The sequence below is a fragment of the Varroa jacobsoni genome, unplaced genomic scaffold (assembly GCF_002532875.2).
Source record: "Varroa jacobsoni isolate VJ856 unplaced genomic scaffold, vjacob_1.0 scaffold_328, whole genome shotgun sequence".
NCBI classification, from domain to species: Eukaryota; Metazoa; Arthropoda; class Arachnida; order Mesostigmata; family Varroidae; genus Varroa; species Varroa jacobsoni.
In genome coordinates, this window is record NW_019213230.1 from 169596 (window position 1) to 192682 (window position 23087).

Consider the following 23087-nt stretch of genomic DNA (forward strand, 5'->3'; position numbering starts at 1 on the left):
ATACAGCAACGATATCAAGTACTATCAAGGCTATCTAATGGTGCTTCCTCCACGATTAGACTGCGTCAGCAGTCTGATACCTCATCGAATGCGAGGACATCTACTAAATCACAAAGCTGACTAGATGGTCTAGATTTGACTTCGAAAGGTGCAAGTTGTCTATCTGTACACTTTTTTTAACTTGAATAGTTTTTGCAATTCACAGATAATCGGGTAGGTAGACGAAGCTTACGTTAAAATTTTTGTCGGCATATATGCTGTTTGCCAAACCGTTGAATAGCATTATTATCTTCGAATCAAAACATTGTCATTTTTAATATTGCAATACAGTATTTTATCACTTGTATAATATACATCTTGTGGAAAATTTGTTTTCACACTTTTTTACGTGTAACTTACGCTTACTTTATAAGGAATGCGGTGAAAACTAATGTCTTGAAATCACTTCATACACTTATGCGTTAAAACACAAGTAGCACACATAGGTGTGTCAGCGTGTTATGTAGAATATATACATAGAATCAGATTATTATTATTAATAAAATAAACATGTAGTTTAACTTTTTACGTACTAGCTAGTTTTTTTTCAGAGTGACAATTCTTCTTACATTGGAGAAGCTCCTTGCAGTCGAATGTCAGCTGCATCATTTTTAGTGAAAGTATTTTCGGGCTTCTCCAAATTGAACTCGTTCTTTCTATAAAAAAATGTGTAAGAATCAATAATTTCAAGAAGACAACTATTGAGACGGTGTTGAAGTTTTACAGCTGTAATATCTTTGTCCTCCTGCCACAATCTTCTTCTTCGACTTCTAACTTCAATACTACAATATGGTTTCACATATGTAGTCTCTAAAAAAAATATACACTTCAATTTTTTCACAAAGATAACACGTTTAATTAATACGTTTAACAACAAGGTAAAACGTTACATATATCGATTGTACAAATCTTCTCCTATAAATTTAATGTTGTATATATAATAAGGTTAAATAATGTTTAAGTTACTAATATCCGAGTAGCTCAATAGATCGTGTTTATTATAGATCTGTGCAAAGCTAACTTCTAAACAAGCGAGTGTTTATCTATATATATATATATATTTTTTTTCCTTTTTATAGCATATCTGAGTGCCACATTTTCCCACTGCTTGAAATCCATCAAACAGCATATTCAAATCGTTCAAGATGGCTAACTTAGCTGTTCCTTGAGCTCTAAAATTTATCAGTTTTTGCCACTTTTTAAAACAAATTTTTAATTAGAGCGGAGTACTGCATATACATAATAGATTACTCAGATGGGATTGTAAAGTACAGGTACGCGCATAAGACTTCATTATGACATTTGCCGGGTAGTCAGTACTACAGCAAACGATAGACAACATCGTCGTTCTACTACAGGCTTCGTTCCTTGTCACTGTTCTGACTAGTTCACACTCGTAACTTGTAAAATAGGATTTAATCGAGAGGGCATTACGACATTACAATCGATTGCAAGCAAGGCCCAAGATCCTTTTCTGATGTTAAATAAGACGAATAGATTCGGACTGGTCGCTCCATCTATGCTCACTCTTGTTAAACCAATAGCCCTGTCGTTGTGCTTTTCTTACGTAGGTTGTTGTAGCGGCTGTTACACGTGGTGCCACCTTTGTCAGTAAAAATTTGGTTATTCTTGCCTAACTAAGTTAGTTTTTAAAAGATAAAATGCAATATGCCGCTATGAAGCCCACAGGTCACTTATTACACACACGCAGTTTTTTGCCACAGCGGCTGGCTTAGTAACCAGAAGCGGAAGTGGGTTCGATTGCTCCGTACGAAAACTATATGTTTTATATGGACCATACTGAAGCAGTGCTCAAGCTAAGCTAACGTAGGGCTTTGGCGATATTCGATTTGGTCACAGATGTATTGAATCACAACTATGAATCTAAATTTAACGATAAAGCTAAATATCCATTTACCTTCCATTACCTTAGTCTTTCGATACTATAGATACCCATAAAGTTTGTCAAATGCCTGAAAATATCTTCAGCTAATTGTTTCTTAAAGAATATGTTTTGTGTATGATTAATTTCTGTGATTAATACAATTATGTCTGGGGCCCGCTGTCTGCGATCGTTCTACAGAGATAGTTTATATAAGGCTGACTAGAATCAGTTGTGAGCATGAAGATTCAACACTATTCGATCAACTTGTTTTTTAGTTGCTAAACATAGTCGTTCACTGTAGCAATTGAAGCTATGGTCTTGACCATAGAAGACCGTTGGGTTGGAGCGTACACTTCTTGCCAGACGTGGAAAAAGGCAAAAGCGTAGTAAGATCAGTTGACAGTTGACTGATTTCAATGAACTTTGCGGGCCTGAGTTATGCTCACAGATTCACCAATTTAAATCTATCACTCCAAACTGTCTGAAAAATTTTCCACATGATCCAGCTTAGTGCCTTTTTACGGAACAAATGGTTGTGAATTTGATATATCAACATGTGTGACATACCACACATCAATACAAAACAGCAAGAAAGTTCTCCGTTCTTTCTTTACATTGAATATTAAAATAACAACGTCTTTCCTCGATCACATTTTGCGCCGCACTTTTTGTAATTTCTCCTAGGATCATTACGTCATCTTTGGCATTGATGATTGTCCTCAAGTTAAAGAGTCATCTTCGAGTTAGTCGTAACATTTTCGGTGTCCGTCTTATGTGTTGGTCCTTAGAACATCTTACTGGTCTGCCACAGAGCGCGCTTCTTCGCTCTTGGTCTTTGACCAGGGCTGCTCCTCGGCAGTAGCGAACATTGCAAAAGTGATCGCTCCCACAAAGCTAATGGTTGCCGTTGTGTAGAACACATTATTGTATTGGGCATAGGTTGCCTGAATAATGAAATGGACATGTTAATGTTTACGAGCATAAGTGAGTCGTAAACATTTTTATGATATACATTTAATAGACAACAAACAAACATGATGACGTTGGCGTAGCACTATTATTATTATTTCAATTATAGTCTACAGAAAAATGGCTGCGGAATATGCTTTTTTAATCGCTCTTAGGTTTAACTTACATTTTGACTTGTCATGACGCCGACCAAGAGAGGAGCCACGATACCACTGCAATTTCCAATCGTGTTGCCAAAGCCCATCACAGACCCTGCGAGATCCGGCGCTAAATCGAGGGCCATTGCCGCATTACCACCCCCACTTAGAGCCAAGCTCGTGATTGAGCAACAAAGAATTATTGCTACCAGATTCCAGTTGCAGCTGGACGAAGAAAGAGAGATCGATAAATGATTATTAACGCGTTGTTTGCGCACATGGTAGGCGAAAAATATATTCAACTTGACTATATGATGATTTACATTACTAAAAACTACACATGACAAAAAAGTAGCGACAACGGTTTTATTTTGCACGACATCTTTCTACAGTACGTAATTTCTAACGCTCTATGGCTAAATTTCTTCGCTATAATTTCATACCTTGATAAATGTCATCGGCAAATGCAATATGTTCGAAATGTAATGAAGTCGAGTGGACGAAAAATCTTGTTTCCTGCTGAGGGTATTTTGCTTTTCCTTTAGTCGGATATTCAAATATCGACGTAAATCACAAGTAAATAATAAAGGGAACATCCCCGCAAATACAAGAACCCCAAAAAAATATCACTTTCTAGGAATCTCCGTTTTTTACTAATAATACTTTTTGAACACTCGGAATCCATTCAATTTCTTTTGAACACATAACATATTACTAGCGGTTTATGAAACTATATAATATGAAATCATATTAGTTATTATTGATAAAAAAATAGTTTAGAGTATTGGAAGCATTTGATTCTAAAGACCTAGGTCAGAGAATGCTATCAAGATACGTTATTTCTTCCCATAAGTTCGACTACACCGCTGAGTATTGCATCTACGAAAATGTCTGTTGGCTCATTGTGGCACCTATTTATTACACATTAATTAACAAACCCAATTCTCGTGACTAGAAGCAGCATGACACCGGAGATGACAGCTGACGCGCATTCAAACAACTTCCTAATATTGGTTCGGGTCATAATGTTTGATTGAATAAGACGATCAGATACCGCACCACTGGAGAAAGCCACACATGCGTAACAAACAAAGAATAATGCATTCAGAGCTCCGTTCTGAAATGAAAGAAACTGATTAGTATATTTATTATCGTATTGATAAACGGAGGAGCTGAATTTGTATTAAGAAGACAACCGAAAAACTTTATCTGTATCAGAAGTAACAAGGCCTTGTCAAGCTATTGAGCTAATTTGGTACAACCAGTAGATAATAAGGGACGTATGCTTGAAAGGCGAACCATCCCACAGTATTTAAATCCAGGTTTCAAACCTTTACGACCATTAAATGCATCGCAACGTGGTTATATCTGTTCTTTCTCTCATAGACCGCCTTCAGTAATTACATAAACAGTGGATGTACGTTTAATATGTAATATACCGGAATCTGCTGTATCTATACCTTTGTCATTGAGATATGGAAGATCGTATCGATAAATATAGGCATCTGCGTCAAAAACAAATAGAGGGTAAGGGAGGTACAGAACCGAGCCGTTGCAAACAGCCAAACGGGCTTCGAGGTGATTATGGTCAGCCATGGGATCTGAAAGAAACGGTAGATAATTTCAAGATGACGCGCCGCAATTAACACTTTAAAGTGAAGGCAAGCGAAAAATTTATAGATTTTATACTGTATATGTTGTTTAGGTGCATGGTTAGATTAATATAATTTACAGGAAACCATTTTCAATGCTATGTAGCGGACATGCGATTTCAATTATGGACAACATCACTGATTTATTATCGCTCTTTGTATACATAATTAGTTACCTTTCGTGCGGGTGAGTGTGTTATGCCTCGGTTTTGAATAATATACCTTCGCTCTTCGTCTGAGATCCAGCGATGATTCTCCGGCTGGGATGTCGCGCAGATATACCACACGACTGACCAGACAACACCCAGTGCACCTGGTTGGTTAAACCACCGTTCGAGATCAATGGAACGTCGTGACAGATCACGGCAAAAACAAAAATACAACCGCTTTCAGTTTACGAACAGTTTATTACTGCTACTGATACATTTTGAGTGTACTTGTGTTACTCGCAAGACGCAACACACGTTTTAAGCTATCTGTTACAAACATTTTTGTTGACTCTTTTGGCGTCCCATTGATTGGTTTGTCCTACCCCAATTGTAATGCTAACAGTTATATTGTTACATTACTAAATAATCGCTGCGTATAGAGATCTAAAAGAAGAGGAGTTAAACCTTATCGAAAGCATCCACGGTTTGACGTAATCTAAGCTCAGCTCTAGGAGTAATCTAGGAGTCTAGGCTCAGATATATTTAATCCCTGATGCCTTGTACAAGCGTTTACACAAATTTACCAGAAGCACAAGTTAGAAAATCTCTCGGTGCAAAGTGAATATTAAGAACATCGTGGGAACTCTACAAGATCAAGTGGGTCTTTACCGGGAATGTAGAAGGCAGCAGGCCAGCCCAGTGATGATTGACAGAGCGCAGCCGCCATCGGCAGTGTAATAACCGTTCCTATGTTCGATCCGATTATACAGAGATTTACCATGGTCGTACGTTCCTGAACAGGAGACCATCGAGCCATCAGGCAGAATACCGACGGAAAGGTCACACCCTAGCATAAGACAGCCGACGTACATCCATGTAAATATGAATAAAAAATATTCAGTTAAACGATAAATTGTTGATTTTTTATGCGCAGCAAAAAATAGATCGCACAGACCTTCCATACATACTCTTGTGTGAATGATAATACAATCGAATAGGAAAATATTGAATTGAATATTCATTATCACCGCACGTGGCTAAATACGATAGAACAAAAAGTAAGGTTTCCATCCAACCCTTGCTTTGCTTAACGATGGTCACAATTTTGTCTAAGGTGTTGCGCTACCGAACCTTGTAAAGGACAAAGTAAATGATTCCAAAGAGAAAAATAATCTAGAAAATCTAAAAAATAACTTGGAAAATGCAAGGGCTAAGTGAAATGAGATTGTCGAAATGCTTCCAAAAAATGATTTTACCCCCGGACATTTCAGTTGTACCGATACGAGCCCTCTTTTCCAAAAGATTACACCCCAGACCATTCCGATATCAACGATATTACCGAAATTTGATTCTATTACTATTATATTATATTACACCGGAGGAAATTAAAATAATTTTAGGACGCTTTCTCTCAAAAAGGATCTCAATCTGAATATGGCGCTACCAAAAACCCTTTAACGCAGATTTCTTCCCGCACAGTAGATAGGGGGATGTCTGGCCCTTAATTTAAAATCTTAAGTTTCCAAGAGATTTCCAGGCATACAGATCCATCAGGGAGGCTAATCGCCTCGTATCAAGAGTAAATTATACCAGAAGAGAATATCCTGTTGCTGCAGGAGGTCCTCAGGCTTTGATAGTAGAGATGATTTTTGCACCTGTGATAACGTGCATAGGATCTCACAGTACATTGGGGTTTCCTCAATTACGATGTTAATGGCTAAGCACTCGTTGTCTATAATTCTTAAAAGCGGCGCCCTGGAAACTAAGGAAATTACGCACTGACGGATATTCCTGGCTGGCTTTGATCGCAAGCACACCGAATATGCAGCAGTTAAAGCTAGCAGAACAGCCATTGCCTTTTTGCTTAATATTGGACCTGGGTTTAATTCCAACGGGTGAGCCCTTGCAGAAACGCTATAGAGTGTGATACTTTCAGCCTTTAGGCTTTGGGAGAAAGCTACAACCTGGGGCATAATAGTCAAGCTTCTAAATAGGATACGGCGACCAGCAATAATGTCACGGCTTGGTCTTGCGTGTCGACACAATACGAAAATCGGAAATTTAAGTCATCATCTTGTGTAGCTCGTAATAAGTCAACAATAGTTTTTATATGGGCTCGTAATAATTTTTTGCCACCCATTTTTTGCTACAATATTTTTGAAAACCGGAAATGCGAGAGTTACGCGAGAGAGGAAAATGCGTCCTCAGAAAAGATATTGGTGCGTAACACGCTTTCAACCGGTGCACTGCGTTCCATAAAGGATGAATAGCTTCTTTATCCGCTTTAAAAAGACGCACTTCTTTTTTATGCAAGCTAAGGACAATGCTGTCATATAAAGAGCTAATAAGGTTTGCTCGAGACCAAAACCAAATATAATTTTACAGAAATGTCTAATAGTGATGCTTCTGAGATTTCCCCTTGCTAAAAATAAAGACGATAGGCTACAGATCACCTAAAACACCTTAAGCTCAGGTGTTGTGAAGGCAGTGAATACTTTAGTCGTGCAGCCCAGTTTCCGCCCAATTTTCTATTCTTCTCTATAGAAAAAAATGCAATACTTTTAGAATTGCTCACCTCTGTAATGCCTTCAATAGCACGCAGAGCGATGAGACCGTAGATGCTCCATCGGGCAACCCAATGTGTGATCAATGTGAACACTGACGTGAGAAAGATGCCGTAACCGAATACCCATTTAATGGAATACTTATCTGCCATAATTCCGCCGAGTACCTGAGTGCTGGTGTATCCAACAAAGAATGCATTCTCCACAATTTTTTGTTCGAGCTTGGGCCATATGAATTCGCCCTGTAGGACATAGGAATTCTACTATTAACAACGACCATAGGTTCTGGGTGATCATGACATATTCTCCAGAACCTTCCTTTAATTCTTATGATTAGCGTTATAAAGTATTTACAAGACCATCATTTTTTGAATAACTTGTTAGAGTTTTCAAGTTACATTAAGTTGTTACAAGCGAATCCGGCGGATTTCCATATCAATAAACCATTTGGGCTTGAATGAGGATTTTATATAGGTGTTAAAGGTACTCTCCTTTTTTCAAAATATGTCCCAGTGCTCTGGCAGCCTCCAGATAGCCATATATGTATTATTCGAGTTCCCATATGTAATTTAGCTATTTATGGGTTCTCAAAGTAAATATGTAGTGGGATATGCTTGCCCACTAGTGCTGTTTGGAAAGCTCTATAATCACACGGACTTAGATTGGGAGGAAAACGGGTTGAATCTTCCCTTACTCAATCAGGTTCTTGCAGTTTTCGATAAATGGTTAAAATTTTGTTAATTTTGGCTAACAGGACTCTTAGACTTCAAACTCTGCTTGTGAAAGGTCTTCAGTTGCGGTAATGCGTTATTTGTTTTTCGGGTCCCACGTCCAGTCATCTCCGTTCTGGACATGTTTACTCGATTCACGTATTGTGCTCTCGCTCAAGACCTACTTGCCTATTCATTAATCTCGGATAAATTTCCGCAGTACTGTGACCTGCAAAGGACAAAAGCTTCACAACTGAGCGTTGATTGTAAAACTGAAATATGTTTAAATATGTTTTTTCTTTTTAACGTGTTCCTTGTAGAGTAAACTCAGTTGGCTTTCACTCACGAAGATCTGAAGGACTAAGGTAGTTATCAGTCAAATTTAATCTGCTAGTAGCGTGTAGTTCAATTTCAAGATCCGCCCGATTCGCTTGTAAGGGTCTAACCTTTATTATGAAAATAAATTTGTTTAGTTAGAAATTGATATAACGAGTTATATTTTATTGATGTCCTCACTACTTGCAAGTTTAATAGATAATTAGTATACCGGCTTCGGGGCAACACTAATATTTCCTGAAGGCGGACATGTTCCATCGTCTGCGCTAGAAACGTTTTTGCCTTTTGAGCCGACCATTTGGATGATTGCGACCGACATGTTGATTCGCATTGAATACGCCAGTGCCAATCCGGTGAACACCAGAAGACAGATGACATATCGGTGCCGCAAAAGACCTGCAAGCACCGGCAAATCGTTTAGGAACAAATCCAGATTTATATAACTCCTATGGTACAAGGTTACTACATCACAACACATTACATTCGTTTCTTCAACATGTTTATGGTTTAAAAATATAAATATTGATGTGTATGAATGGTTACCACGCACTAGTCACTCTATTGCTTCTCACATCGAAAGCTAAGCGGGTATCGGCAACTCGTAACAGCTGTCGTAGTTGTTTGCATAACTGTGCCTTAAGTTTATGTGTCATAAGTTAAGAAGCGACTGATGTGTATTTAAAAAGTAGTCAATTATTTATGTACTTATATAACACTAAAGAAATACTCGATTTGGTCATAATCACACAATCGTCTGTATATTCAAATGTCGTACAGATAGTACCAACCTATTACTAATCTCGGCTAGATTTGTAAAATTACTTCCGCAGAAAGTATCAACAAGCAAAAAAGAATTGGTCCCTAAAACCTTTCAATAGAAAAAAAATGTCAATACCGGTTGAGTATCATAAGTGGTAGAAAAAAAAAGTGACAAAGCACTCCCCGGAAGGTCATAGCTTTAATTTCAGAAATCTTTAATTTAAATCTCCACCAGTTCTCCTCTAATTACGCTTCTCCGATCTCCTTCAGAATGCAACATTTCATCCTCACAGCCTTGCCTTATTTACAATTAATTTCTGGCGTCGCGCATCTCAATGTAAAGGTGACTGCTGCTACTTATCTGAGTAAATCGAATAATTACAGGCTGTCCGCCTCAGGCACCCGGTTACCGGTCTAAGCTCATGTGATGCCGTTCATCTTATCTTAATTGGACTAATGCACGTATAACAAACATTATATTAATTATAATAGATGGCTATTTTATGTATGGCCTGACTGGTTGATAAATTATCGCAGTGTGGTATTAAGAGAAATAGAAACGACAATCGTATAAGATGCGATATGATGTACTGTGACAATGCTGTAATAGACACTTAAATAACTGTTGCGGCACTCATGACTCAGGATCGGCTTCGAATCTTCATTGGGCAGTTAAACTAGTATTAGGTAACCCAACACTGATCTGCGCACCGGCTCGTACTTCAGTTGTCGGTATTATTAGCAATAGAAAGTGAGCAAAAGAAGTGTACCTGCGCACAAGAGGCAGGTACACATCTCCCTCTAGCACTCACTTTGTTGTCGTATTGATGAGTTCATCTCCTATCGAAAGTCCCGTCATAATTTGCACAAGTCATGACCGTCTATTATTATGATTTGTGAACAATAAAAACTTTGAATTTGTTCATCGGCATTTTTATCGACGAAGAAAAACTTCAACTTTATAAACTGCTCATTTGCCCATAAACAGAACAAATCTATCCTTGGTAAAACCCAAGAGAATAGGCACAGAACGCTCGCACCACAGAACTTACAAAAAAAAAGGTTACCATTGTTAAAGTTACGAACGGCGGTGCACCTTCGAGTGGCAAAAATAGGCAAACGGCCGTGCGTCTAAAATTACATGGCTACGAGACCAAGCGTGCACACTTCACGGCTCCTATAATAATGTTCAATCCGAAGGTCCTGAGACCTTCAGCTCAATAAAACATTTGTATAGAATAGTCAAATATTGCCGAAAGCTAAAAAAAACTCCACTTTTGGAATATTTTACTACGCTATCATGGCCAACTATGAAATCGTTCATTCACTTCACCAATAACAACAATGTTTTACGGTCCCTAATTAGCGGGACTTCTAAATTTATGTTAATTCATCGCTCATCCAAATCTCGTCAGCATAGAACCGGATATAAAAAACTTTTTAGAAAAAATCTTATTTGTTAGCTGTAAATATTTTTCGTCCTTTAGCTTACGGCACCAGCCCTTCACAGGTCCTATCGTGCTTTCTAAATATACGTAGTTAATTCTTATGGACCAATCGTTCAGTTAACAGGAACTGATCCACATAAACATTCTGGTCATGGCTAGTCAGCACGGATCAGTTCCTAGACCGATTGTCGGCTCCATATCGTCGTTTTTCAGTAGCTATTATATTCACCAACAAAGCCATTTCCTTATTTTTCGACACAGAAACAAGCCTTTATCCAACAAAGTACTGATTACCCACTTGTGCCGAATCTGATAAATTCAACCGTCTTCCAGAGATGATCGTTTCCATTGATTGCTTAGGGGGCCTATTTCACAGAATAGACATTAGAACTACTACGAATAACGCGATCCTTATTAAATAGTAGCTTTCACACGTCAAAGCTACTAAGAAAGCCTAAAATTGATGACCCTGGACGAAAGGATACGGTATACCGACGCTATATTTTGTATTGGTATCTCCCTGTCATATAAACTGTCATGTAAACACACTGGCCCGCTCTTTATGACGTACATATATGCACCTCAATTAGGAAAAGAGCAGAGATTCTATAGACGAGATTAATATAGACCGATTACTACTTAAAAAAATGCTCGCCTACGTTAATTAAATCTGCCGCCATTTTTACGCCAAACATACGTAGTTTAAATAGGATCTGAGAAACCGCTTTTGAATTTTACCATGATATAGATCGCATATTTGAACAAATACGAATAGAAACAGATATATATGTATATGCATTACACCTCAAAAATTATGCGAGTAGAGTACCCAGATATTTACAGACAAAACTCATTCTTCTTCACATAGAAAAACTGGTTCGTTCTGATTAAATGCAAATCGACTTTATGACGCAAAGAAGAGGGTGACCTTCGAGACAACATGAAGAGCCAATTCGATTGGGCAGAACACAAGTCTTTTATCGACATTGTTACTTCGTTGGTCCCAAACACCTGATCTGCGATCATTTCGTCTATTTGCAGTACCTTCGACTACAGGGTGTCGCGTGAGAATCTTCCCCAGCGCGGCTGAAAGCGATATGTGACGCTTCATAATGCTTTGAATCATCATATTCGACAACAACTGGTATGTTTCTTCTTAATTACATCGTAAAAGGAAAACTACTTCGTTTGCTCCATGAATATATCTCATTTTAACAGATAATTAGAGTGTGGGGCATGGTCAATGGTTGTAGTCTGGAACTCCTTTTTTGAGAATCGACGTGCTACTTTGCCTGCCGCTGACATGTATTCCTATAAAAGTTAGTGCCTTTGCAGAGAAGTACAACATGGGCATATTTCGAAGAATAAATATTTCCAGAAGACTAAAACATAGCAATTTCTTCAATACCAATATTCAAATTGAGCCATTCATTAAGAGAATCTTCCGCAACATAGTTTTTACTTGAACTTAAACTCACAACATAAGATTTATCCATGTTTTGTTCTATAAACTATCAACTCCAACAGCATCTGTGATAAACAAACGATAGATATAACTAAATACTTATTTTCATTGAAGAAATCTTCATGTCGTAATCTTATAACAAGCAACTATTCTATGAAACACGCAGCACCTGTTAGATCCTATTTTATCATTCCCATTGCGGCGTATCAACGGCTGGGGGTACGTCTAACTATATGGGTTAAATAGGTCTTTTCACGCCGGAACAGACGCCACCGAGTCGCTCAGCAACGGGTAGTATTCCACTGGTGTCGCAATGGGTTGTGTGTGACGTGGGGGACAGTTATGCAAACATCACCTTATGACTATGCACTGCCTGCGAAATCTATCCAGTTTTAAATAAAATTCGGAAAGAAACCGATTCCCATTGGCGATTATCATTTGGGACAACTACTATCTATATTGCTTTCTGTGACGTTTTACAGCGAACATCTAAGTTCTAATGTTTCCAAATGTTGTGTGGATTTCTTAGCACAAACGTCTGGATAGAAGAAGGCCTGGCCTGAACGACGAGCTCTGGCCAATGAGAACCTAGGATACGTAACGGCACGGACGCCCCCGGAACGATCATCGGTGAACTATTACGTAAAAGTGTATCGAATAGAAAGGTACACAGCACATACGCTGGTTTATTGGTTTTTAGTGGGCGAACTGCCGGGCGTCAAGAAGAAGAGAATGAATGGGAAGAAGTAAGTGTGTAAACTGAAAGAAATTGAAAATCAAGACCCAGAGCTACTGGTGAGTTCTTTTTCCACAAAGTGCATGAATAATACAGCAGAAAGCATACCTCGTGTATTTGTATCTGCAGGCTGTGTCTGCCTATGGGCAGAAAAGGAATACAAGAATGACAGCAATGACTACGTTGTCACATTTGTCGACTTTATTGGCTTGTGGACACAGCCGTAGTAGGACTGGAAAAACCCTATATTATATGGCACCCATATATGCCTGGAACATGCATATAGGTTATATGAATCAGGTAGAGGTAGTGGAGATCTGAAGAAATCTTTCTAACTGAACAAAAATACAGTTTTTCATGCATGATTATTCGCTCGTTGCATTACCAGTTGACTGTAAATGCCTGTTCAACGAAAGATTTAAGACCGCTGGAAAATTGTTGTGTTATAACTACATGATTTCTTGGAACAGTAGCTCTAGCTAAAAAGGACAACGTCAAACCAATAAAGCGGACGACAATCATTTTCTATCAGACGGAAGTGTTACCTTGATACGCTTCTTAGGACTGCAAAAAATAATTAGGGCTAAACTTAATAACGTTCTGCAATCTAGATTCTGATATCAATGGATATTTCTGCTGCAAAAATACAATTCAGCTTTTACCGATAATTAGTTCGTTTACAATAATAAATCTGTACATAGTTACAATAAATCTGTATCGGTTAAAGCAGCCCGAACATTTGAACTAGTTGAATGTAAGACCATATGAGTCACCGTTATTGCGAGCACAATCGTATGTAGTGTTCGGGTAAACTGAGGCACTCATCATCAATTCTGGCCGCTAGCTGTGAGATTCCGGATCAACTAACAGGAAGACAGGGCATCCCAGCGAAGTGATGACCTGGATAAACCCTCAGGCGGCCACCTTTACGGTTCCGGTGGCCGCAGCTGGCCCGTAACTAAACAGGAACTGTAGTTTATGATTGATTCATCACTTCGGATGTTTCGTCTAGTAACTTCGAACTATATATTAGGAGGCTAAGACAATGCGGAATATGTACTACGTAGTAATTCAGCCACTTAAGTAAGTGATCGATTGCCGCATGAATGTATTTAGATATCATAATGATGCCAAGCGCATACGCTCAGTGGTAAATCGATAGTTTTTTTTTGTCAACAATATATTACAAGTTATTTTAATGCATATACATATGTAAATACCGACCAAATTTCAAAATTGGAATAAAAGTACACGTGACTGCCACCAGCAGTGATAATAGATAGCTCAATTCAGCGATACAAGTAGAGGAATTAAGTTTCGAACAACTAGATATTTGAGAAACGATAGTTCAACGATACTGGACGATATTTGAGCTAACTTTTTTCAATTCAGTCATTAACTTTTTGCCACATTTACTTTGTTTGGTATAGTAGATAACGACATAAAGCTCTAGATCGAGCTAAACGATTCCATGTACCCAGTAAGTAAATGGCCTTGCAGATTATTGCATTTCACTATACCAAAGCTACCATTCGATGTAATCGAAATATTGTGTCATGGACTTTAAATCTGTCATCTAAAAGGAGCAGATAGCGAGATTCAATAGCACGAAGAGTATTTTTCTTTGTTTTCGAGTTTTGGCAAGATTTGACCACATTGAGGCTTTAGGTGATCTCTCATGAGTGCTTTGTAAAAGTTAAAAGCATCATGGGTTTCGATAACAATACACAAGGTCTTAAAAAAAAAGTAATTCAGCATTATCTTTAGTTTTTCAAAGGTGACGTTAAGCCTGTCGATAAAAATGGAAACGTATGTTTAAATCGAAGTAAGTCAAAACATTCAATACCTACACATATCTGCGTCAGTCATAACATTATCACTTTATTGTTAAAGCAAATAAGTATATTTTAAGTAATCGACTGAAACCGTTGACTAACCTTATGTTTCTATGACGGACTTTCAAAATAGGATACCCTCAATGGCCCTAAAATAGCAAAGCCTGAGCTGAATGAATGTAAGCGGCAGATGTTAAGCTAAGGATAGGATTCTAACAGCAGTACCATGGTTGTGAGGAGACAAACGAGGCCAGTCTAGGACCCATATAATGAATATAGGTTCTCCGATATGTTGATTTTTGAAGACCAGTTTAGGGGCTCGTTTGGTATGAGAAACTTCAGCAACGGAACCGATTATCTCTTTTCGTCTGCTTCAACATATCATTCAATAGTTCTATATCGTACTAAATGAAATACATAGACGGATTAAGTTCATCTAAAGCCCTCCCATAGTGCTGTGTAATATAATTACGGGGTTCCGATTTGCCTTTTACAAAAAATCTTCACAGATAACATTCTATTCATTTTGCAACAAAATCTTTATTTTTCTAAATGATTTGAAAATACTGTAATATATATATATATATAATAAATGCAGCACGGTATTAAATGGTATTCTAGGATTAAAAAAAAGCAAAAAAAAAAAATAAAAAGGATACAATAAGATAAAATATGACAAAAAAACAATAAGAGATCTTTGAAAAAAAATGTCCAAAGTTGTCCAGGGTCGAGCGAAAAGGCGAATATTAAGCTAAATGCGAAGGTAAGATAAATCTCTGATGTCGTACACTGAGTCATGACATAATAAATGACCTGTCTTAATTGAAACATCGATCTATCCACAATCTATTTAGTATATTATAGTTAGTATTTTCGAGGAAATGTATCTGAGTCTACTCGGTATAAATAAATAACTAGACTTCGTTAGAATAAGAACTCACCCGTTTTGGTTTCTGGGATTTTAGACGTTTGGTTATCGCTCATGCCGAGAGCGTCTCGAGCCTCTGCTACATGTTGACAACGGACGGAAAACGAATACACAGAAGAATCAAAATGTATCCGTTTTTATCTACAGACGTAATGCCAGCACTACCAAGAACAATTCAGCTTTGTCTCGTAGAAACATTACCGGTGATAAGCTAAGAGCACCATCACTTCCATATCTCATGTATCCATGAAACCTTCAACATTGCCTGTTTGCCTAACTGCGCATGCTGATCATCTGAGAAAATAGATCTTTGGCCGACTTCAGCCCGCGCCGCGGTCATTGATTTATACTTCAATGCAGGTATCGTCTTCGGCGAGGTGGACACGGTGCTGCCACTCACTCTTCGCCTTTACGGCGATGAAATCGTACACTTGTGAGCCAGCAGTAAGTAGAACAATCAACGCTAGTTAACGTCGGGCGACCGCACCGTGAGCACGGCCGTTTTCAGGTGTGCGGACACTCACAAGGCTCACCGACACTCAGATGTTTGTAGGGGTCGCTACAGGCCACGCGAACAGGACGAAAACCGCAGCAACATATGTCGCTATCGGTAGTAAGGCTTGTACAGGCAATATCTGCTCTAGTGCTTCTATCATAGGCCAACATTATAAATACGTTACAAAAGAATATTTGTCTGTATTGTTCAGAAAACGGTGCAGTATATAAGTGTCGTGGCTGCGAATAAAAGTGACAGAAATTTCGAAGTAGACATCAAAGTAAATGTGTCATCTATTACCACCTAATAGCTTATCGACTAAACGCGTAAAGGTATTTTGTATTAAGCTGAGAAAGTAGAATTGGGGCTATAATCTAGACGATTCAACGCCATGTCATCATGAAACGATGATATGCCCTTCGCTTTTAGGCAATTCTCAAGCGTATGGCAGATTGTATTCTGTGTGTTTATTGCATAAGCCCGACGTTCGAAATCACGAGATAGGTCAGGTAAAAGGTGCTCTGATCAATAACTTAACGCTGAATTCCGCAAGGCATTTAATTGATTCTGTGTGTAGAAGATAATTATAGTCGATAAGAAAAAGGCTTTTCGCGAAAAAAACTTGAGCGGGAATTGTAGTGGCTTATTATATGTAGTACTGTTCATGACGTCGCCAATCTGACAGTGTGCTTTGGAAGGTTCACAATATAAGAACTATAAGAGTTGGCTAAAGAACATCTAACCGAAAACAGGTTTAGAACTTTTCGTGCTAGAAGTTCTAAACCTGTTTTCATACATCCATAGAAATTCTAAAAGCAAGGTTTACTCAATTCAGCCAAAGATGCGCTTCGAGTGCATTAGTAATTCCAATGCAAAAAAAAGCAAGCGACTCGATGGTTTATTGTTCGTATAAGGGAACTTTTCTCTATTTCAGTAACAGTTGACTTAGATCCTTTTGCACAAAAACGCTTTAACCGTTTTCCAATGATATATTTAATCATGTTGAATACAAAGGGCAAATATTCAAAATTCGGATCTGACTCCTAAAAAATTGAAAATTTCTTTGTACATCTGAAAATTATCGCATGCTGTTGCATTTGAAGCCGACAAGCCAATTTTTGTTGACAAAGTTAAAAAGTTACTAAGTTAAATAGAAAATTTTAAATCCGACATTTAACGAATACATAAGCCAGATATTCTAGGGTGAGGCAATCGCATTTAGACAGTTTTCAAAAAAGCCCCTTAAAGACAGTGAAATAGCGTAAATTGTAACACAGAGCAGATTTAACTTTAAAACATATTTCTAACAGGCACCCCTTAAAACCACTGCTAAATGTTTAGAATGCTTTAAGATCATAGTATCAGCATATTGTTTAAATCCAACGGCTATGGTCATTCAAATGGTTGTACCGGCTTTTATCTACGACATAGAACAAGAGAATTAGTATTCCCCTTTTGTTTCAATAATATCATACGTATCTTTTGTTACTTTAAAAGAAGTGAGAGAAAGGTTCTCCATTATCAGGAGATTTTTGCTATTTGCTCACTCTGAATATATGTTTACATAATTTTTAAAAATCACTAGATAACGGTCGGTTGTGCCCACTCCTTCAAGCAGCATATCTAAGCAATGTTAATATGAATGAAAAGGAATTAGCGACTTACCACATTTGTCTCGTTCCTCAACGCGGCTTCTCTCTGTCAGACTTAAAAGTTCAGGGTCTGAATTAGAGTTTGGAGATTGCCTCGGGTCGCCAAATTCTATTATCGGGGTTTGCATTTTTGTTACATATAGGTTCTGCACGGTCCTGTTCATTTTGTCTGACTCTAGTAAGACATCCTCCGTATTCAGGACTAACCAAATATTTAACGACTTCTTTAGGTACTTGGCCACTCGATCACCATTTCAAACAAATTAGATCAAATGTCCGCGGTCAAAGGAGTAATTGTTTGGATAGCACACCGCTCCTGCAAAGGAAGTATATAATGCTCGCTCAAGATAAGCCGGGATCAACCTCTCCATCCCATGCATCGGTTAATCGCTTATGTCGAGTCAGCTAGTTACCTTATCAGTTTAGGGGTTCTGCGTCCTCTTTAAATTCTAGCCCATTTTAGTAGCCCAAGTAGATCATAAAGACGGGCGAAAAAAGTTGGCCACACATCGTTTGAGGCAAGTCGTGCTTATTGGATAAGAGTTCAACGGTATCAGACAAATACTTCAGCAGTAGGGTCTAATTTGCGCATAGTACTTTAATCCTCAACCATCACAACGAAAAAGAAGTTTTATTGAATACGCCTAGATTGCTAAAGAAGGCCTTTGAAGCCTGCGCAAGCCTGTTTTTGGCTGGACAGTTTGTTATCTTTCGTCTCGTACACGATTCATGAACAGCATGGTTTCTGCTAGATAGAACTGAAACCACTGTAATCGTTCTGCGGGTGTTCCTGATTGGCTGATTGATTCGCGTACCTCAATTGTATCGCTCGCTTTAGCAAACTGAGGAATCGGCATTTCATTTGAAATGTCAGTAGATCCATTTAGAGAGACAACGGACATCCACCATGCAGCGGAGCACTTTCGACCCATTTGCAGAATGGAGTTATATATATTTAAAAAACACCTCACGAACCAATAGTTCTACCGGAAGAAGATATTGCCGAACGACCAATATCGGATTAGCACCACCGGAACGAACCATATGGAGTAGTAACTTCAGTGATAGCCCATCTACAAAATCCTAACAAAAAAAGCACTAGCTATAACATCTATATTTTTCGATGCTGATAGCGTTTGATACAGATGAGTCGAACGTGTTTACGAAATCATCATTTCTACTGAAATGCGTACTCCCGTCGTTTTGCAGGCAATCATCTGCGACTATGCCAGCATTGGATTGTGCCAGTGTCGATAACACGTCCATACGCTGTATATCATTCATAGTTGCACACTAGTTGACCAAGATCAGCGTCGACAGATGGTTATAGTCAGACAATTATTTCATATGTAAGTATTTAATCGTATAGTTCGTTACATTAAGCAAATATCCTAGAGAGTTTCTTCTATAATTCTATGGCAAACGTGAACATATAGAAACAAGTTTCTCTATAATATAGGTATAAGCTATTGACTCAGTGAGTACATCGGCATATTCCTCTCTACACTCTATTCAGATATTATTCTTTGTCCATTGGTACCGCTCAGGGACGCTCGATTACCCTCCAAGCATACAATTGGTCCTAATTCTGTCTAGATACTTCAGAAAGTCGGTAACCTGTGCAGTGGAACAAGGGGAATTGTCTAACAGCCCGGTATGCCGTTACCCTACGGGCGTTTTATCTACGACGCCATGCTACATATAGGGACGATAACTACTGCATCGAGTTTACTATTTGCGAAAGGTGTTACGTATATCCGAATAGCTGAAGCAAATGCCTTCCGTTTAGTAACTGACACAAACACTACATACGTCGATTGTGTAAACGCACTAAAGCCTTTCGTAAGTAAGGACTCGAGCTTCCGAGTTGCCGAAGTACACCGATAATACAACTAAAACCTCCAGCGATTAATTAATCTATATCAGGTCAGGTCTTTCCAAGAAAATTTACAAACTGAATCAGGGACAGAAACGTCTTTCGTTGTCAAGTTGTCTAAAATGCCAGCTGTGCAAACCCTACGGACGCAACGAGTCGTCGTCTAGTACAACTCCAGTACAACGGTACAGGCTTGTCCACTACAGTTAGGGATGGAGCCGGGTGCCTGAAACCGGGCACACACATAGCTCATTTTGTAGTAAAGGGGGCCAGCCGTCTGAATCTAAAAACTCAAAACATGCATTCAGCTTTGAGATCGGATGTGGATACACGACGTTTAATGACCATCTGAAGCAGTGCATAATGGAAGCACTGAACGTAAAGCTATAGAAACAAAGCATACTAGAATAATTGTTAAGACCTGTTCCTGTTGACATCTACTTCTCCTTGGTAACTATGGTACATATATGACTATGTATATTCTTTTTTTTTTTAGCGAATGTGCTATATAGAATATATTGTGCGCTGGTTCGGAAGCATAGGTGTTTTAAACGTCAGTACGAAATCTTTATGTTTCCGTTGAGTTGAACTTCAAAATAGGTGGTGTTTGAATTTATAAAGAAAATGCCTCAATAAAATCTAGAATAATAAATGCCATATATAACTTTATTTATAAATCTACAGTCGGGTTCAATAGAATCTTTGAAAAAATAACAACGGTAATAATAATTATTCAACAAGCTCAATAATAGTAATAATAACGGGGCTGATAAGCTTGATATAAGATAGGTATTTATTATGATTTCGTCGCAACGTGTAAATACGTTAAAGTATTATGGCCCTGAATTGCGTTATTATATTTCTGATCGCCCTATTCAGTTTTTTTTTTGACATAAAAATGATTCCAACGATGATATACATCTTGTCTGCTATACAGTCTTATCTGATATAACATAGGTATTGAACACTTTAGCATTTAAAATTTACTAATGAAGTTATATTCAACAATACAATGTACTATTTTCTAAATATCTGTGAGCTTGTTACATCATAGACGACAGAAATTAAACATCTCGCTTTTTTTTTTTATAGAACACGAATGAATGAGACAGGAAGTTAATCAATAAAATAATGATAACGCAACTTAAGAGCGAATTTTTGCTATTTTGATTCGTCTCGTTTACTGCCATGAACCATTATGCGCGCTGACGTTGGCTTGAATCGAGCCGGAAACAATGGAAAACTAACTCCAGAGTGATGGCTGATGTCCAGAATAAAATTCATAACACCTCAAATGCTAAATGTTGTACTATTTAGAGGCTACGAACGTATAGTAAACGAAGTCGCAACTAGCGATGATCACATTGTCATTTCGTTCTGTTAGGCACAACAGAGAAAGCAGCACGATGGTTTATCCCGTTCAGCATATTTATCTTATGTTACACGTTCATTTTTTTACGTCAATTCAGCGAGCTTTTTTTTATGGCGAAGATCGTTGCTGTGTCCACACTTGCGTTTTCGGCAGTTGTGTGCCTTCGGCGGTAGACGAGCGTAGCATTTCCGACAGACCTTCTTGTTGACGTTGTACTTCTCTGCCAGAGTACGGAGGCCCGGGGCCAGCTTTATGCGTCCCAAACCACCAGCCTTCAGTCTAGCGTTCAGCGAAAGTGTTTTTCCAGCCAGGACTGACACAAGGAGCGAAGCCCTCTCATAGATATAGATGCCCCATGACAGACGCATATGATCGACCGGTACTTGTGTGATAGACTCGAGGCGTAACATGAGCTTGTCGAACGAAGAGCCTTCCTCGACCTCACACGAGATCGTCTGTCCGTCGATCGACTTAACGAAGATCTGCATGCTGTTGCTGTTCGGTTTTTTTTGACGCTGAGACCGGATGCTAGTAAGCTTAATAAGGTATCCGCAAGGGTTTACAATACGTACACTGATTACTTAGTTATGACGAGTTAGTTTGTGTTCATGTAATTTCACAGGACGCTGCGCTACGGCAGACAGATATCACTTGCCAAGACTGTCGGCGGCAGATGACCTGGGAGGACCCTTCTCGAGATGCGTTCAGTGCGCAACTAACTGGCAGCTGGCTTTGCTTCCATTGACTATGTTGCTTTGAGGGGTATAGTAAAGATAGGACAAGGTCGGGGCACGATCGGGCAGAGGCGACCGGACGTATTTGCCGGAAATCGAATCACATCTAGCGGCCGCTTGGCTAGGCAGAGTGTATAGGGCTTGCCCGAGCAACCATGTTTACCACATGCTGCATTATCAGCTAGACTTCGGTCGACAGAAACTTACGTAACGTCCCAACGTGGCACGAAACCGTTCAAATATTCGTAGACTATAACCACCGCGAGTCAATTGTTACCTTAGGTAAAGGCTGATATTTATTCTAATATTAAATGAGAGCAAAAAAAATAAAATGGTAGTAATAAAATTTGCAGATCATTAAATACTACGGTACGTTATCGATCTATAAACCTATGCATTTTGAATATTCTAAGAATGGCATTCAGACACATGTACAATCCGCTTATGTGAGCTGGGATACGAGAAAAACATTAACTTTATTCCGTCTAAATAGATCTATGATTATTTAGAACCGCGGATTCGAAAGAAAGGAGTCCGCGGTAGTAGAATTTTCAGATAATTATTATAACACTAGCTATACTTAGCTTCATCAACTAGAAAATCTCTCTGAAAGCCTAATTCGAATGTGTTTGTTAAAACGATACATCAAAGCTTTTTAGCGTGTACAATCCGAATTGACGTTGCGCATGGCAGTGTCAATAGAGAAGCCATTATCCTTGTTTCTATTTTAGTACATTTTGACAACTCATGCATACGCGCGTGTGTCATTGAATCAGAAAATAAGATTCGAAATTTACCCGCGTGGTATAGCAACTTTTCAAGCAGGCATTATCGAATAATAAATAGTATATTTGCATGAAAGATATGCCGACAGTGAAGCTTGGTCCATTTATTGTTATTAACTACAAAATCATTTTACCTGCTTCGACAAAATAAAGCTAACTTTTGCTAGCATGTGCTAAACATGGTGAAACTGGCGTCTTATCATACAATCTATATTATTACACTCTACCTTGTTTCGGCGATGAACGGATTAAATGTTTTGTTGTTATAATGGGCGTACTCGAGTTTAAGGCAATAGTAGGTTACAATATATACAATTACACTGTTAGCTAAATACGTGCGTAAGGCGTGCGTGAGATAGCGGAACTTCATTTTAGACTCGCTTCTATATAGCTGGATATATGGGTAAAGGTGTGCAACGTATTGATAACTAGGAGTAAGTCTTTGCTTCTGTAAAAATACTTCAGTTTACTTGAGAAAACATTTTCAAATACCGACACCCGTTTTCTGGGTATACTCTTGTCGTCATATCATTTCCAAAGCTCACTGGGGAATATAAACT

At 38.5% G+C, this 23087-nt stretch overlaps 1 protein-coding gene, 1 long non-coding RNA gene and 1 pseudogene across 2 annotated transcripts; 1 reads left to right on the plus strand and 2 right to left on the minus strand.

The window, feature by feature from the left end:
• Positions 1-310: 310 nt before the first annotated feature.
• Positions 311-18061, minus strand: LOC111259387 (sialin). The gene is made up of 10 exons (XM_022831357.2): positions 17774-18061; positions 15626-15691; positions 8653-8837; positions 7407-7637; positions 5501-5678; positions 4859-4995; positions 4491-4631; positions 3969-4147; positions 3060-3255; positions 311-2868 (listed from the first exon to the last, which is right to left on the minus strand). Exons 1-10 carry the CDS (start codon positions 17922-17924, stop codon positions 2719-2721), a joined length of 1614 nt encoding a protein of 537 aa, XP_022687092.1. The 5' UTR covers positions 17925-18061; the 3' UTR covers positions 311-2718.
• LOC111259389 (uncharacterized) lies at positions 11660-22178 on the plus strand. Its single transcript, XR_002679615.2, has 5 exons — positions 11660-11792; positions 12643-12908; positions 15650-16440; positions 18970-19109; positions 21631-22178. It is a non-coding gene; the product is annotated as an uncharacterized LOC111259389 (long non-coding RNA).
• Positions 20407-21638, minus strand: LOC147753642 (uncharacterized; annotated as a pseudogene).
• Positions 22179-23087: the final 909 nt, after the last annotated feature.

Excerpts from the sequence above, each read along its gene's own strand:
- LOC111259387 (XM_022831357.2), bottom strand. The coding sequence starts at position 17,924 with ATGAACAGGACCGTGCAGAACCTATATGTAACAAAAATGCAAACCCCG. Across the intron at positions 7,638-8,652 it reads TTAGTGTTGCCCCGAAGCCG|GGCGAATTCATATGGCCCAA; the intron begins GTATACTAATTA and ends TATGTCCTACAG. Across the intron at positions 4,148-4,490 it reads TCCATATCTCAATGACAAAG|AACGGAGCTCTGAATGCATT; the intron begins GTATAGATACAG and ends CTTTCATTTCAG.